Here is a 15066-nt window from a genome sequence, read left to right as displayed (position 1 = left end):
TGGTTGTCACAAATAATTAAGGTAGATACATCCACAATAAATATAGCATATGATATTTCATTCGCGTATTAAGTTGGTAAACTACCTCAGTACACAAGGAAAAAAATGAAAATATCCAACACATTTGATAGTAAAGTGGTTACAAGGAGAATGGAGAAGTAAAAGAGATCAATCTGAACCTTTCGGCATCTTTTAGAATAAACTTACTGCTGATGAAACATGTTAGCACTGAGAGTTACAAGTAGATATTCTTCTGTCTGTCTAGCTGAAAACCATATCCGTCGTTCCCATTCTGTCTGAACCACAGAGTAAACAATCGATCATGGAAAAGGTCGATATAACCAAAGGAATCACTGCTGGGAGGGCATTTCAATGCCGCTTCAAGAACTCGATGGTGCACACCATGGGAATCAATACAATATCCACCTTTATGATCGTGCCCTGCAACAGAGATCTTTACGCATTTGTATCGATGTATCAAATCCATCACTTCCTTATAATTCCACAAAAGTGCTTCATTGCTCGAGGATCCAAAGGTAGATGGCAGCATATAATAACTTTCTGGTTTAACATTGTTGCATCTTGAAGGATACGATCCAACCACTCCATCTGCTCGCAACTTCTCACAAGGGAGATTGTAGAGACGGTGATTGCCAATCTTGTGATAAACAGGGCCATTGAAAATACTTAATTCGTTGACAATTTTATCGACAGCAGTTAGAGATCGGTCCTTTGGGCAGATGCTGTCAACAATATCCCCAAAATTGATTACAAACTTCAGCTGCTACTCATTCCATTTCTTTACTGCTCTTTGCAACACAAGCAAGCTATGCCTGCAATAGCTTGGAATGAGCGGCGATCAGGAATGTCAGCATACTGGACATCTGATATCACCCCAAAGGAAACCGGTGGTTGCCTCCTTCGAGCGCTTACTACTCCGTTTGCACAACCCATTGAGCAGCAAGAAAAGAATGATTAAATTATTTAAACTGAAAGTGGTGAAACCATGATCAAGGGGGCCTGGAATTCCAAAATTTGCCCAAACACTCGCTCGCCCCTATATTTGGTACTATAAATAAGAGAAGCAAACAAGAACATTACAACAGTTTGCTCATATATAGCACCATTGTGATTGGTGAAAAGTTAGGTACAATTGTAGAAGATGTGCTCATTGAATACTTGGTCTTTAAAAAAACCAAATAATAAATAAATAAGAATATATTTTCTTTTTTAAAAAATAACACTTCATAACATTTAGTACAAAGAGCTCCACTTAAATAATAACAAGTATAGGAGATACAATTGTGCTATTACTTGTACGTAACATATATATAAATCTCATCACTATCTACAGACACACGTTACCAATAAAGCCACCAACAAGCACATTTTCACAAATCTCAGCACGACACGAAAAAGCAAGAAACTATAAGGAAATTTCTTTATGCTAAATCTTTTAAGCCGGGATCTTCTTGATTCCCAGAATGACAAATCAGTAATTGATCTCATATAAGCAAGAGACCTACGAAAATGTTACACAATTATGATGTAAATAAGCCACAAAAAAGATCGCCCTATATCTAGTAACATATTTGTAAATAACCAAACAAAAAACTAGCAAAAGAAACTTGAGAAAATGAGTGTAGAACAATCAATCTAGTAGCTATACAACCCCGTCAGCGAACATCCGTGCCAGGGTGACTTTTCTTGAAGGTCTTGAATCTTGATGTTTGATAATAATATAAGCAAATCCTAAGTTTACCATGTAGAAGTAAAAACCGATCCGCTAACGTTTGATCATTTCGGACTTGCAACGTTATCTTCCATGATGAAGGATTTGTTGAATCAGCTTATCCGGCAGTTTTTTTGTGGCCTGCAAAAGGCACCACGACGATGATTGATACTCAGATACTCCATATTTCAGCAGTAAAATGAATTTTCAAGAATCCACAGTACCTGAAAATGTCTCATATGCAGTATTGGCTCACAACCAACATCTGCAATCAGTTTTCCATTTGGGGTTTGCAAACTGAATCGTCCTGCTTCATATTCTGAAAGACTATCTTTGTCATGAGGCAAACTGCGGCAAACTTTGAGGAGCGAGCTGAGAGAGTTCATCTGGTAAGTTAAAGAACAAAAAGTAATGAGAACTATACCTTTGAAATGAGCCGCCATACTTGTCAGAATAAAATGCAGATTTATGTGTTCGCTCAAACCCTTTGGACAATTATAGTATAAACAAGAATTCATACCCCCTTCAGCCAAAATCTTAAATTGCAGGTTCAAACTCCAATGACTAAACAAGTATATAGTCAAGCATATACATATTATGTTTTGGACCAAAACAACTATATTTCACACTGATTTTCATATTCCATGAATCATCACGCAGAAATAGAGCAGGTGATTGGCTAACCTTCATGTAAGGACAAGATGCACAGCCTCCATGGAGAGAACAACCCTCTCCACTTGCTACACCAGGTATTACATGAAGTTGCAAGAAGTCACCTGTTTCACCCAAGGTTGAGTTCTGTGTTGTTACCGACTCCGATGAGACTGGAAAGACTATCTCTATTGTCACTTTTGCTCCCTCATCGGACTTTATAGAGCCTAATAATTTGCGAACTGCGACAACTATTGAAGTCACCATTCCTGATTCGGTTCCTAAAACAAACTGAAGATGATCGTCGACATTTCTAGTTAATGACTCTTGCACCCTTTCTCTGATGAAGTCTAATATAGTTTGTGTGGAACCTACTACTCCCATTCCTCTTTTCTTTGCTTCCATTGCTAGAGAGAACATTTCACCAGGAACTTCGAAATGAGCGGTTAGAAATGCATCGCCATACATTTCATTAATTTTACCAACAACTTCATGACCAAAGAGGTGATGAACGATACACGTTCCATCCTGGCACGGAAAAAGATAGGCAGATGATAAAAAAAATACAGTGAAACCACCATGACTGTGTGGTACAACCAGACTCTCATGCAATATGTTCTTCTCCACAAAGTATAACCTCCTTTAAGGAAATGTTGAGAACAGGAAACCTATGGTTCCGAATTGGGGTGCAAATTAACAGAGCCAATTCACGAACCTTTCAAATGAACTAAAATAGTATTCGATGCATTTTCTAAATTATCGAACTTGAGTTGTGTTCAAACATTTTCAAATATATTTCCATGCTGAATTCGAGGTCAAATTATATCATTCAGTAACTCGCGAGCTACTCATACCTTAAATATATTAACAGAAAAACCTAAAATTAAATGAGTTTACGAGCCCGAGCCTGAATTGATCTGGATTTGGACCTGCTTACCACAAAATAAAGTTCACAACATACTGATCATAAAATCTAGGTCGAGTAGAATTCGAACCAAAGAAATTTCACTTCTCAAGCGATCAAAAAATGAAGAATCTAGTACAAGTCTAGTAGTTTGCACCCCAAGTTCCAATAAGCAACTGGTTCCTTTCATTATCACAACTTAAAAAAACATATTCACCTGAAAATAATGAAGCCGAGGTATCAAAGATTTGATAGAGTTTCTACTGTGATTTGGATGTATGCTAGCTATTTCTTCATCGCTCATCACAGTCATCTGCCGAAACAACTCCATGATATTTGCTCCCATGTAAGTGTCAGGACCATACCATACGCATAAATTAGGCACTTCTGCAAAAGCCTTGAAAATTACCAGATGCAGCTCAAAATAAGTAAAAAGAATCTGAAGTATGGACACAAATTAAAACAACAAAATAATTATTAAAAAAGCAATGACGCAGCCAACCTGCAGAATGGTTTGCACGACATTAGAAGAGGTACAGGTAATTGTTGGAACAACTTCATGTGTATAAGCTTTGGTCTCAAGGGACGTATTAATATAGACGACATGCAAAGAGGGAGAAGGAACGGAAGCTGCAGCAGTGGCAAGATAATCCATATATTTAAGGCTGGATGCAGCATCAGCCAAGGAGCAACCAATTCGTTCATTAGACATCCTGTACACACCTACCTGAACAATTTTCATAGTTCAACTATGCTCACAACAAACTGAAATAACCATACTAATTTCATAAATCATTGATTGTGTTAAGAACCAGACTTAATAAATGAAGCAAACATATTATATCAAGTGCCTTCGTTAGAAACAACTCTCCAAATCAACAACTCTAACCATGGAAGATTCCATTAGGTCTAAAACAATAAAAGTTATTGTTAAAACTGAAACAGACATTTTCCTTCTGCAAAATGGTGAGGTTTTTACAGTAGAAAGAACCTTGGCTAGCCAACATATAAACCAGCGAAACATCAGTCATATAAGAAACATCAAGAAAAATCTGTAATATCACATAACATCAAACGATGACTTCTTCCCGCTTTTCTCAACATTTCTTAATATGCGCCCATTATCTTATTTTCCACCAAGTAATCTCCTGAATACTATAAATTTAAAAGTCATTTTATGTAAAATGTATATATATATATATATATATATATATATAGAAAGTGGGTAATTATTAGTTGATCGATATAGGCTCATTAATTTATTTCACCATCTAATTAACAGAAGAAATATATCAGAGAAAAATATGAGTAACGTGGTGTACCTCTGTAAATCCAGCCTCATCGAGGATAGCACGTACATTTTCAGACATAAAATCTACACCGAGAACAGTGATAAATTTGCACCCAGCTTTAGCCATTTGGACCGCAGAATCTGCCATTACCAATGAATCAGATATATGGATGTGAGGCCACAGCTTCCGTGCAGAAGTTAAAATGCCTTGGACCTCAGGGTCCATGTAAAAATGCGCAACCACCCCAATTTTTTTCTCCTCCAGCAAATTCACAAGTTCTTGAATTTTTACCTCATCAGGGGACAGAAATCTCGCCTGCAATACATGTATGATATTGAAACTATGGCTTTCAATATTTGGACGTTACTCATTATTTACCAACCTTACAAGCACACTAGTCATAACCCAAATTTTACTGAGTTATTGAAAAAAGAGACATCAGATGATGTTTCTGGAATATAATGTGTTAACTTACAATTTTCATCTGAATCTAGCACACACTTAGCATGACTAGAAACTAAATAATAATACAAACATCTCATATCCCCGGAAAAGATAATAAAAAGGAACAATCTAATTTCCTGATTTACTTCTGATGCATACAGTTGATTCAAAACAAAAGAGAGAAATTTTTACCAACCATAACCTCCAAAGCCCCGAAAGATAGGTGTGCCAAATTGCTTGCTTATTATTAAAATGGGTCATAATATGGAACTTTGACTGATTATATGCAATATTTCTGAAGGAAAAAATCCATAATGAAACACGTGTTCACGAAAAACACTCTCCAGAGAAAACACCAAAAACAAGTATAAAAACTAATCAACCATGTAACAAACACTGAAATCAAAATTTCACCTGAGCTTCAGCATAGCTTCCCTTAGCTTGTATACCATCAGCACTCACAATCAACGATGGAAACGGCTCGCCTTGCAACCTTCCCTCGCGCTTGGCCACCAAAGCCTTAGTCCTCTTTTGCATGCTCATCAACACATTGTGCCAAGTATTCGCTCTGCTGCCAGAATAACCCCTTCCTTTCCCATTTAATCCAACAATATTCAACGGCCCTAAATCCTCTGTCTTTACTGCCAAAATCTCCTCCGCCGTCGCTCCATCAAGAATCCAAACCAGACAGGCACAATACCCTTTTGTTATCTCCGAATCACTGTCAGCCAAAAAACTCAACCTATTCTCACTGTCTAGTTCTACATGGATCCACACACGTGCGGTGCATCCTGGCACGCGGTTTTCCGTAGTTTTTAACGAGTCTTCGAAAAAAGGGAGGAGCTCGGCATAGTGCAGCAATCTCTTGACACGGTCTACCGGTTCGGTCAGTGATTGAAGTTCTTCGATAAGGACACGCAGCTTAGCGTCAGCAGCGGTGGAAGTACTCGTCAGATTACCGCTTCCGGAGGCTTGTGAGGTGACGGCTGAGCAATGAAAAGGCGTTCTCGATGTAGTTTTGAGCGGATACACAGAATTACGACATGGGTTTTGCGAATGGAAGCATCTGATCACAGGGTGCGCGGGTTTTGGATTGGATAGGTGGCCGAATTTAGGGTTTTTAGAACTGCAAAAGAACGAGGAAGATGCAGCTCTAACGGCGGACAGTGTGGTTGTTGAGTCCATCTTCTGCGAGTTAATTTGTGTGCATGAATCAGAAGCGCAGACACGATGAAGAATATCTGTGCTGTGTGTGTTCGAGGTGTGTGAGAGAGAGGAAGACAACTGCCGCTGAGAGGCGGAGGGTCAGGGGCTTGAATGGCGGAGACTGGCGGTGGCAAAAGGGATATATATTGTGCAGGAAATGAAGGAGGGCCTTTGGATTAATACAAGGTGGAAATTAGCCACCTTTTCACGACCCAAAAATTGAGGGGAAAATGAAATTTTATTTTTTATGGATTTATATGTTATATATTTCCACAATTATTCTTAATTATTATTACTATATTAAGAATCCTCCACAAGTTTGTGATATATTTATTATTAACCACGAAATTTAAAAATAATTATTTATTTATTGAAAAGAATTGATTAATACATAATGCTAGTCTTTTTTCGGAAAATCCTAAAATAAATGAATTAGATTTGGAAGTTATTGCTAGGAATATCGTAATTAAAAAGCTGACACCTTCTTATCGATTCACGAAGATGTAAGAAAAAAATATCTCTAACTTTATAAAATTTCCACATTCAAGATTGAGAAAAATAAATCAAGTCAAATATGGTTGTTACAGAAACATGACATGTTTTTTTTCAAACATAAAACATAGTAAATGTTTGAAATATCATGTAGATTTTTCATAAATAAATTCATAATTATAAATAAAATGTGATTTTTTTCAACGTAAATGTTTGAAATATCGATATAAACTTTTCATAAATAAATTCAAAATTAAAAGTAAAACATGATTTCTTGTTTTTAAGAAAATGACAAAATTCGTCAGAAGTGATAGTTGCCAAATAGGCAAAAAGTTGACCAATACTTCTCCAAAGTGATCAAGCCCATGTGGCCACAATCGATTAGACTACCTCTTCCTTTTTTTGTCAATGGGAAGAAATGATTGTCTGCAATCTGCATCAACAGAATGAACACAATATTTTCTAATTACCAAACTCTAAGAAACGCAACTTTTGTTAACGCCCACCCACATTTTTATATATATAATATATTGATTTTTTGGAAACAAAATTATTAATTAGTTTATTATACATATTTCGTTAGTGAATGCTTTTTAAAGGCCATTTTGAAGCTATCCAACTCACGGTCCACGGATGCCACGCCAGTAGTATTAAAGATGGTAGATTCCTTGCTACGGAACTACTTTATATTTCTTTCTATTTTGTTCAATGATCAACGAATCAAATAGCTCATAAATTAGTAAGAGCCAACCGGTTCTATGCATAGCAGTGAAAGACGGGTCCATCCTTTTCCTTTGTTATTTTCTGATGTAAAAAGTCGAGGCCATTGTCTTTGAACTTGAGAACACTTGTTATATATTTGTTGATATGTGTGGAGTTAAATTATTTTATTTCAGAATATTTTAAAATAATTAACTGCCGTCACCGGAACCCTTTAGCATCACTTTATTTATTCTGCCGTCACCGGAACCCTTTAGCATCCCTTTATTTATAACACAACAAACTCACATTTTGATTTCGTGATGCCGTTTTGTTGGCTGAAGACAATCGAAATAGACACATGTACAGACCAAAGGTAAAAATGGGGTGTCAAAAGCATATATATAATATTAGTAGCGAGTCAAAAATGGCACTGCATCCTCTTCCCTGGCATCAAAATGTGGTATCAAATCAAAACTGTTCTAGATGATTCCTTGAAAAAGGGGTGCCCGAGGGCTTCCCGAGCTGACATTCTATCCGAAGGGTCGTATCTCAGAAGACCTTGCAGTAATTTAATGAGATCTCCAGCTGAATGGTCTACATGATGCATAATCAAGTTTGGAAGCCGAGGCAGCTTTGAAACAGTTTTAATACTATCTCTAGATGTTGCTCCCTCGGGCCAGTCCAACCTGCCCCTTCTAATGTACTTCTCAGCATGTCCACTGTAAGCATAAAAATGCACCACAACTTAGAATTACTTGAATATCTGTTCATTTGTGTTGCCACACAAGAACCCTAGCTTACACAGCTCTCTTCAACATGTGGTGAGGTAAGGGTCCAAGGACTCTCTCCATCATGGCGAGGTGTTCCAAGTTCTCGTGTGTTTGGAATAATGCTTCACCCTGTTATGACAAGCAAATCAATTATTAAGTCAGTTAGACAAAGAAAGACAATCAGTCAAATGTCCACAAAACCTAGAATACAAGACTTTTAATTGACATACCGTGCAAAGTTCCACTAAAATACAACCAACACTCCATATGTCACAAGGATAACTCCACCCAAGTCCTGCTCAGAAAAGTCGATACAAAGTGTAATCACAAAGGCAAAATAATTTTACCGTATCAGTAAATACAAACAATATATCATTAGTTACTTTACCGTACCTAAAATGACTTCTGGAGCTCTGTAATGTCGGGTTGACACAATGTATGACTGACCCTGTATGTCATAAGTTGTGCTACCAAAATCAATGACCTTTATGGCACTTGACTTGGGAATTCTCTTGTAGTAGGACCCACTTTGGGACCTCAACGAATCCTGGACAGAAACAAAAAACAACAATGTAGTAAGCAGACAACTTTAACACAGAATATAAAGACCAAGACAAACCAAACAACACAGGCAGGAAGTAACAGAAGTACAGAATATTGCGGACTAAAAACCAAGCACATGACCAATCATCCTAAAGACCCAACAAAATGAAATATGAGACAACAAACTACCTTGTACTCCGGAACTTTGACGTACCCGGGTGAGACTAGTAGAATATTCTCAGGCTTCAAATCCGTGTGGATCATGCGCAGATCGTGCATAACTGAGATTCAACAAACCAAACATCAAAATAATGCAAAACATCGGAATAATGAACCATGAAGCTATTGCACCACGTTCCACTTCAAGTAAAAAGATCAGATATCTGACAAAATATGTATTCATTTAATGGAATAAAATTATATTTCATAAAATCATAACATTTACTGCCAAAAATCCAAATAATAATATTGACGACGAAGAGAAACTATTTACACACATGCTACACATTCCAACAGTTGTCTGCCAATCTCACGGACAAGATCAATTGGAAATGAGCGGTAACTGTTTTTGCGAAGAAAATCGTATAAGCTAGGTCCAAGCTTCTCAAAGACCTGTTAAGACCATTTAAGTCCATCCACAAATCTTAATTCCTATAATTCATCAAGTAGGGGAACTTTAATCCACTAAATTAACCATATACTTACGATACATATATGGTTACGATAGTCAAACCAGTTCCATATTCGGACACAACTGCAAGAAATAAACTGGTTCAACAACTAATTATTTACAAATGCCCAAATTTTTGCCAACAAGCTGAATCAGAAACTCACCGTTCAGCACCTTCATCATGTCTACAAAGTTGTTGCAGCATGTCTATCTCAATCATAGCTGCATCGCGGTACTTCTTAACACCACGAATAACTTTAATGGCAACCATTTCTTTCCTTTCCCTATCCCAGCACTCCAAAACCTGACCAAATGTTCCTGGTAGAAAGAATTACATTTATCATGCAAATGCATAAACAATAATAGAGCAGAGAAATAAGATCACCGATAAGGTAACATACCCTCACCCATCTTACTTTGGATCTTATCTGCAAATTAGAAATATAAATACAAATTAAGTACCACTGAAATAGTAACTATTAAGACTAAAACATTTAAATCAGATAAAATGTGTCTACAAATCCAAAATTAAATTTTTAAGCATTGAATACACAAGTTAATTAAGCCCCTGGTCCTACATAGGGAAGATACATATCGTCAAAAATTAAACTGGGCTATCATTTCATGTTATTTCTAACAAACTGAAGCAATAAATTACATGCATGGTACATAGAAGACGGAGCCAGCAATAATTTAATATGATCTGATGATGGAAGAAGATAGTTACAGCGAGAAGTTAAATTTTCTCCACGCTCAAACATATAGTGGCCATCTTCGTCATCTGCTCGTAAAGGGGGAGAAACATTTCGGGCCAAGTCCTTAAGAAAGAGAGAACTAGGATGATCCGAAAGCGTTCTTGAAGGTGCATAGCTCGTCAAATTCCCAACCTCTTGGCCACAAAACAATCCTAGCTGAGCCTACACACACATCCGTTCATGTTTTTTTCTTCAATATCACATATTAAGAATTTTGTTTACCTCCTCGAAAACACATTCCAGACCAACCGATACACACTTCATTCATAGGTTGCATCAACTGAGAATCTTAGTATAATGCTTTTTCATAAAATAACTCAGCTCAAATAAAAAATATAATCATACCAAGTCAATGGAAGAAAACACTTTGTATGCCAATCAATATCAAGCTATCGACTCAAATTAAACTAGTTGAACTCAAAGTTATCCATCAAAAACTCCTTAACAAGATAAAAAAAAAAGTAACCATCTAACACTATATCAGAGTGAGTTACAAACAAATATTTTGTTTCCCTTCCATCATAATATATCAAACTAGGATTGAACTTCACCAAAAAATTTCACAGGAAGCGCATTTAAGGCATAAAAAATTATGCATAAAAAAATCCAAGCATAAAAGTAATGTAAAACCCTAAGTATATATAGTTCTATGATGAGTAAAATTTTGATAAAATATATATAACAGATAATTCATGTATAACCACTATCAAGAAAAAAAATCTATTTCTACACATATAAGATATCATCAAATATAACACACCCATATCTCGAGAGAAAAAAACACATACAGGCCTAGACCGAAAGAAAATATTCATCTTAAAAAATTATCCCCCGTGCACAGTCAAGCGCATACAAGTGATAACTTTCACCCGATTCGATTAAAATCCTAATTTTCCATCACATCCATAAAAGTCCCAAGAAAAAATCGACAAACCACGGAATCTGAAGAATAGGTTTAAAAATACCTCCGGCTGTTGAGGAGCAACATCCCAGCCCAACCGCGGCCTCTTCCTCGGCCTTTGATGCATCGGAAACTCCGTAACGCGTTCGATCTCCATTACAGATATACGAAACCGAGATAAAACAGAGAATTTTCTTTAGAGAGAAATAAGAAAGAGAATCCCAGAATAAAGAAATTCTAGAGAGAGAGATAGAGAACGTGTATGTATGCGCGAAACCCGATATTCGACGCTACCTATATCATATGGACCTAACAGTGTGGCCTAATCTCATTTGGGGCGAATCTGACCGTCCACGTGGTACCATCGTAACCCTTGCCTTTAGTGGACGATTACCCTGTCCACCAATATAATCAAAGCTGTCAATTTATGGAGATTAGCAAGTGGGCCTATACCACTAGTGGTCTGGGCTCACTTTCGGTTTGGTCAACTGGGCCCATCAACACACACATAAATTAGATTTTTGAGGTTCCAAGAATAACTCTCAAATTACAAAGTTCTCTAATTTTATTTAATAAAAAAATATTATACAAAACTGTTTTAGTAAATTTGTTCGTCTATAATTATCGTATCTCACCTACTTTTCAATATTTTAAATATACTAAAATATTTATTTATCTTTTATCTAAATTTTAAAACTTTTGAATGAATCATATAACTCCAAAAAAAAAAACAACTATTGAAAAAACCAGTATTTTGAAAGTAAAAAAATATATATATCTAAAATTCTCAAGTTGCTAATAAAATAATAACACATTTCATTATCTTTTTCTATTAAGAATCCAAAGTTGGTAAAGTTTCATTGAAACATGTGAGGGATGCATCTGGTGACGAAAATATTTGACTGCAGTGTGATTCAAAATCATTGTGTGTATGTATGTGAGGAGATGAACTGAGATGGCCTATTCTGCTTTAGTTTTACTCATGCAAACACTTGACAAAATCCTTCATCCTTGTCCACAGATTTCATCTCTGAAGGAAAAGGTCTGTTGCTGGATTTTCTGGAAGATTCTTCCGAAAACTGTACCATAGCAATCACTGATTTAGAAGGCCAAATCAGAGATGCAGCATACGAGGCGGAAGATATCGTTGAATCCCATTTAGCAAAAGAGGCATTTCCAAAGTCGAGCACTTCTTTTTGGGAGATGCTCTGCTCTGCGATTCAAAACGCCATTCCGGCCTTCCGTCAAAGAGAGGTCTTGAATCATGATTTGGAGTTGGAAATCAAGCACCTTCGGAAGAGTATAGAGGAGTTTGAGTTCATCTTGGAATCTTTCTTCAAGATTAAGAAGGGTAAAATGATAGAACTCCTGCCTCCGGTTGCTAAATCTTTGAGTACTGGTGCTCTCCTATCAAGAACTACTTCCTGTGGACAGAGTGCTACTGTGGGATTGAATGAAGATTTATTGAAAATCAAGGATTGGCTGACTGGATCATCGTCTAGTCGGGAAATCATTTCACTCGTGGGGATGGGAGGTATCGGAAAGACTACTCTTGGTAGAAATCTTTATGAAGACTCACTTATTGATTATCACTTCGACATTCGCGCTTGGGTGACCGTATCTCAAGATTAGTGCTGGCAAGGCGTAGTGAAGGATCTTTGGAACTCCATTGTACTTGTCAAACTTGAATCACGTGATGAAGTGATCAGTATTGAAGAATCAGCAGTGATTGTGTACAAAAGTTTGAAGGGCAGAAGGTATCTGATTGTGATGGACGATGTTTGGGATACCAAGCTCTGGAATGATATGAAAAGGTTATTTCCAGATGACAACAACGGTAGTCGGATTATATTGACTACTCGGTTATCGGAGGTGGCCTTTTCTTCCGAATCTTTTAGCTATATTCATGATATGAATCTTCTTGGTTTGGAAGAGAGTTGGAATCTGCTGAGTGCTAAGGTTTTTGGAGAAGAATGTTGCCCTTCTGAGTTGGAGAAAATTGGGATGGATATTGCGAAAAATTGTAAAGGGCTTCCACTTGCACTAGTCACGATTGGTGGTGTCCTCTCCAAACGCAGGACTCAAGATTATTGGGAGTATGTTGCAAGAAATATGAAGTCAGGTGTAACTGGAAATGATGATAGATTAATGGAGATTCTATCTCTGAGTTACAACCACTTGCCTCATCATTTAAAAGCATGTTTCCTTTACATGGGAGTCTTCCCTGAAGATCGCGACATCTTGATATCTCGACTCATCAAGCTGTGGGTTGCTGAAGGATTCTTAAAGCCACTATATTCCAAGAGTTTGGAAGAGGTGGCAGAAGACTGTTTACAAGATCTTGTGGACAGGAGTCTCATTATGGTTGGCAAGCGAGGCCATCGCGGCAAAATCAAAACATGCATCATGCATGACATCTTGCGGGACTTGTGCGTCAAAAAAGCCAAGGAGGAGAGGTTTCTTCTTGTTCTGAATCGCAACGCTCGTAATCTTCCTGAAGTCGGATATAGCGAGTATCGCGTTAGCATTCATTCACATATTTTGCGTGTGGGCATGCACGAATCTCGAGTCCGTTCTTTTCTATGTTTTGCCGAGAATGACTCGGGGAACTTGTCATTATCTTTTGCGAGATTTAGACTCCTAAAAGTGTTGGATGCACTTACAATAAAGTTTCATGGGTTTCCGATTTAGATGGTTGAATTGGTTAACTTAAGATACCTTGGTTTATTGATTTCAAGTCACAAATTCAAACTCCAACTTCCTGCAGCAATAGTCAAACTTAAAAATCTGCAGACTTTAATTTTAAGTACAGGGGTATATGATTTCAACATTGGAGTTTGGTGTCTACCTTCTGAAATCTGGGAAATGCCACAACTGAGGCATCTGTCTTTCAAGAGAGGTTTACTCCCTCACCCTTCCCGCGAACGACTTGATAGGGAATATTCTTTTGATATGGCACACCTGCAGACACTTTCTGGAGTAGAAAACTTCAAATGCAGAAAGGAGGTCTTTCAGATCATGCCACATCTCAAGAAACTGAGGATTTCCTATGTTTTTGGCAAGCGGAAAAGACGGTCGCCCAAGGACTTCAACAGTTTCGTCTACCTACACAGTCGTGAGACTTTGACATTGTCATTAGATGACAGCGGACATTGGAAAGATTTACCATTGAACTTTTCTTTCCCATCAACACTCAAGAAGTTAACTTTGAGCGGTGGTTGTCGGATTCCTTGGAGCAAGATGACGATGGCGGGTTCTTTGCCTAGTCTTGAAGTTCTGAAACTTGAAAAATCCGCCTTTGAAGGCCGAGTGTGGGAACCAGAGGAAGGGGAATTTCTCCGGCTTAAATATTTGCTTCTTGATGAGATCCATTTGAGACACTGGAAGGCCAATGAAACACACTTCCCCAACCTTCGGCAGCTGAGTGTTTTCTTTTGCTTCAAACTGGCAGAGATCCCTTCTGCCATTGGAGACATTACAACTCTTCAGATTATTGAGCTGCACTATTGTAGTGATTCCCTTGTCAAGTCAGCAAAGCTAATAGAAGAGGAACAACGGAGCTTAGGAAACGACAGCCTTAAAGTTAGTGTGTGAAATATCGAACATTTTAAGACAAAACCGTCCTTCAGAAGGTACAACTTCAATTGTATCTGTAATAGGAATACACTATTTTCATTTTAATTTTTTTCCCTTCGACGTGCATTTGGCGTTCCCCGGCTCGGCAAACACAGTTGCCTGCAAAGAACTCTTATATGAAGTTGAAGTTGAGGTTCCCAATATCAAGATGCAAATATTTGTACTTTACAAAACGATGCCTTCAATCTAGCTCTATCAGCGCGCAGTTTGCAAACATTCTTAAACTGCTGGTCTCATGTTTTCTAACAAATGTAACTATGTAAGAGAAACCCATCAATCTTATGATCCTCTAATTGCTTGCTGTTTCTGGTTTAAATTTGTTTAATCTTATGGTCGCACTTTGAGAAACAAATAAAAATCTTTCAAAG

General features: G+C 37.4%; 3 protein-coding genes and 1 pseudogene across 9 annotated transcripts; 1 reads left to right on the top strand and 3 right to left on the bottom strand.

The window, feature by feature from the left end:
- Nucleotides 1–108: 108 nt before the first annotated feature.
- LOC140967500 (quinolinate synthase, chloroplastic-like) lies at nt 109–6385 on the bottom strand. Of its 3 annotated transcripts, none has more exons than XR_012173592.1 (8): nt 5438–6385; nt 4610–4894; nt 3790–4014; nt 3505–3684; nt 2417–2911; nt 1957–2118; nt 1763–1873; nt 109–1069 (listed from the first exon to the last, which is right to left on the bottom strand). XR_012173592.1 is itself a non-coding variant. In XM_073428046.1 (7 exons), the coding sequence occupies exons 1-7, from the start codon at nt 6206–6208 to the stop codon at nt 1817–1819; spliced, it is 2175 nt and encodes a 724-aa protein (XP_073284147.1). In that variant the 5' UTR covers nt 6209–6384; the 3' UTR covers nt 1414–1816. The 3 variants fall into 3 exon arrangements, 1 of the variants encoding a protein (XP_073284147.1); XR_012173591.1 differs by lacking the exon at nt 109–1069 and adding an exon at nt 1414–1522; XM_073428046.1 differs by lacking the exon at nt 109–1069 and having other exon boundaries at nt 1414–1873; nt 5438–6384.
- LOC140967593 (manganese-dependent ADP-ribose/CDP-alcohol diphosphatase-like) lies at nt 236–954 on the bottom strand. Its single transcript, XM_073428205.1, has 2 exons — nt 806–954; nt 236–743 (listed from the first exon to the last, which is right to left on the bottom strand). Exons 1-2 carry the CDS (start codon nt 952–954, stop codon nt 236–238), a joined length of 657 nt encoding a protein of 218 aa, XP_073284306.1.
- A 1376-nt stretch (nt 6386–7761) lies between the features above and the next one.
- LOC140967516 (serine/threonine-protein kinase AFC2-like) lies at nt 7762–11329 on the bottom strand. 5 transcript variants are annotated; one of them, XM_073428072.1, is made up of 11 exons: nt 11127–11329; nt 10134–10323; nt 9808–9834; nt 9571–9724; nt 9442–9490; nt 9234–9348; nt 8926–9017; nt 8587–8740; nt 8424–8488; nt 8225–8322; nt 7762–8142 (listed from the first exon to the last, which is right to left on the bottom strand). In XM_073428072.1, the coding sequence occupies exons 1-11, from the start codon at nt 11217–11219 to the stop codon at nt 7887–7889; spliced, it is 1293 nt and encodes a 430-aa protein (XP_073284173.1). In that variant the 5' UTR covers nt 11220–11329; the 3' UTR covers nt 7762–7886. The 5 variants fall into 5 exon arrangements, with proteins under 5 accessions (XP_073284173.1, XP_073284174.1, XP_073284177.1 ...); XM_073428073.1 differs by lacking the exon at nt 10134–10323 and having other exon boundaries at nt 11127–11317; XM_073428076.1 differs by lacking the exons at nt 9234–9348; nt 9442–9490; nt 10134–10323 and having other exon boundaries at nt 11127–11317.
- A 577-nt stretch (nt 11330–11906) lies between these two features.
- On the top strand, nt 11907–14842 carry LOC140967487 (putative late blight resistance protein homolog R1A-10; annotated as a pseudogene).
- The last annotated feature ends 224 nt before the right edge of the window (nt 14843–15066 follow it).

This window comes from Primulina huaijiensis, unplaced genomic scaffold (genome assembly GCF_012295235.1).
Source record: "Primulina huaijiensis isolate GDHJ02 unplaced genomic scaffold, ASM1229523v2 scaffold25443, whole genome shotgun sequence".
Classification (NCBI taxonomy): Eukaryota; Viridiplantae; Streptophyta; class Magnoliopsida; order Lamiales; family Gesneriaceae; genus Primulina; species Primulina huaijiensis.
This window is presented reverse-complemented; position numbering and strand designations above follow the sequence as displayed.

Bases quoted from the DNA above. Each gene is read 5' to 3' on its own strand.
- LOC140967593 (XM_073428205.1), bottom strand. From the start codon at position 954: ATGGGTTGTGCAAACGGAGTAGTAAGCGCTCGAAGGAGGCAACCACCG. The intron at 744-805 runs GTAAAGAAATGG...TATTGTTGACAG, and splicing joins TGCTTGTGTTGCAAAGAGCA to CATCTGCCCAAAGGACCGAT.
- LOC140967500 (XM_073428046.1), bottom strand. From the start codon at position 6,208: ATGGACTCAACAACCACACTGTCCGCCGTTAGAGCTGCATCTTCCTCG. The intron at 4,895-5,437 runs GTGAAATTTTGA...CATGTATTGCAG, and splicing joins GAAGCTATGCTGAAGCTCAG to GCGAGATTTCTGTCCCCTGA. The intron at 4,015-4,609 runs GTACACCACGTT...AAAATTGTTCAG, and splicing joins ATGAGGCTGGATTTACAGAG to GTAGGTGTGTACAGGATGTC.
- LOC140967516 (XM_073428072.1), bottom strand. From the start codon at position 11,219: ATGGAGATCGAACGCGTTACGGAGTTTCCGATGCATCAAAGGCCGAGG. The intron at 9,491-9,570 runs GTGAGTTTCTGA...TATTTCTTGCAG, and splicing joins CATGATGAAGGTGCTGAACG to TTGTGTCCGAATATGGAACT. The intron at 8,489-8,586 runs GTACGGTAAAGT...TTTTCTGAGCAG, and splicing joins AGCTCCAGAAGTCATTTTAG to GACTTGGGTGGAGTTATCCT.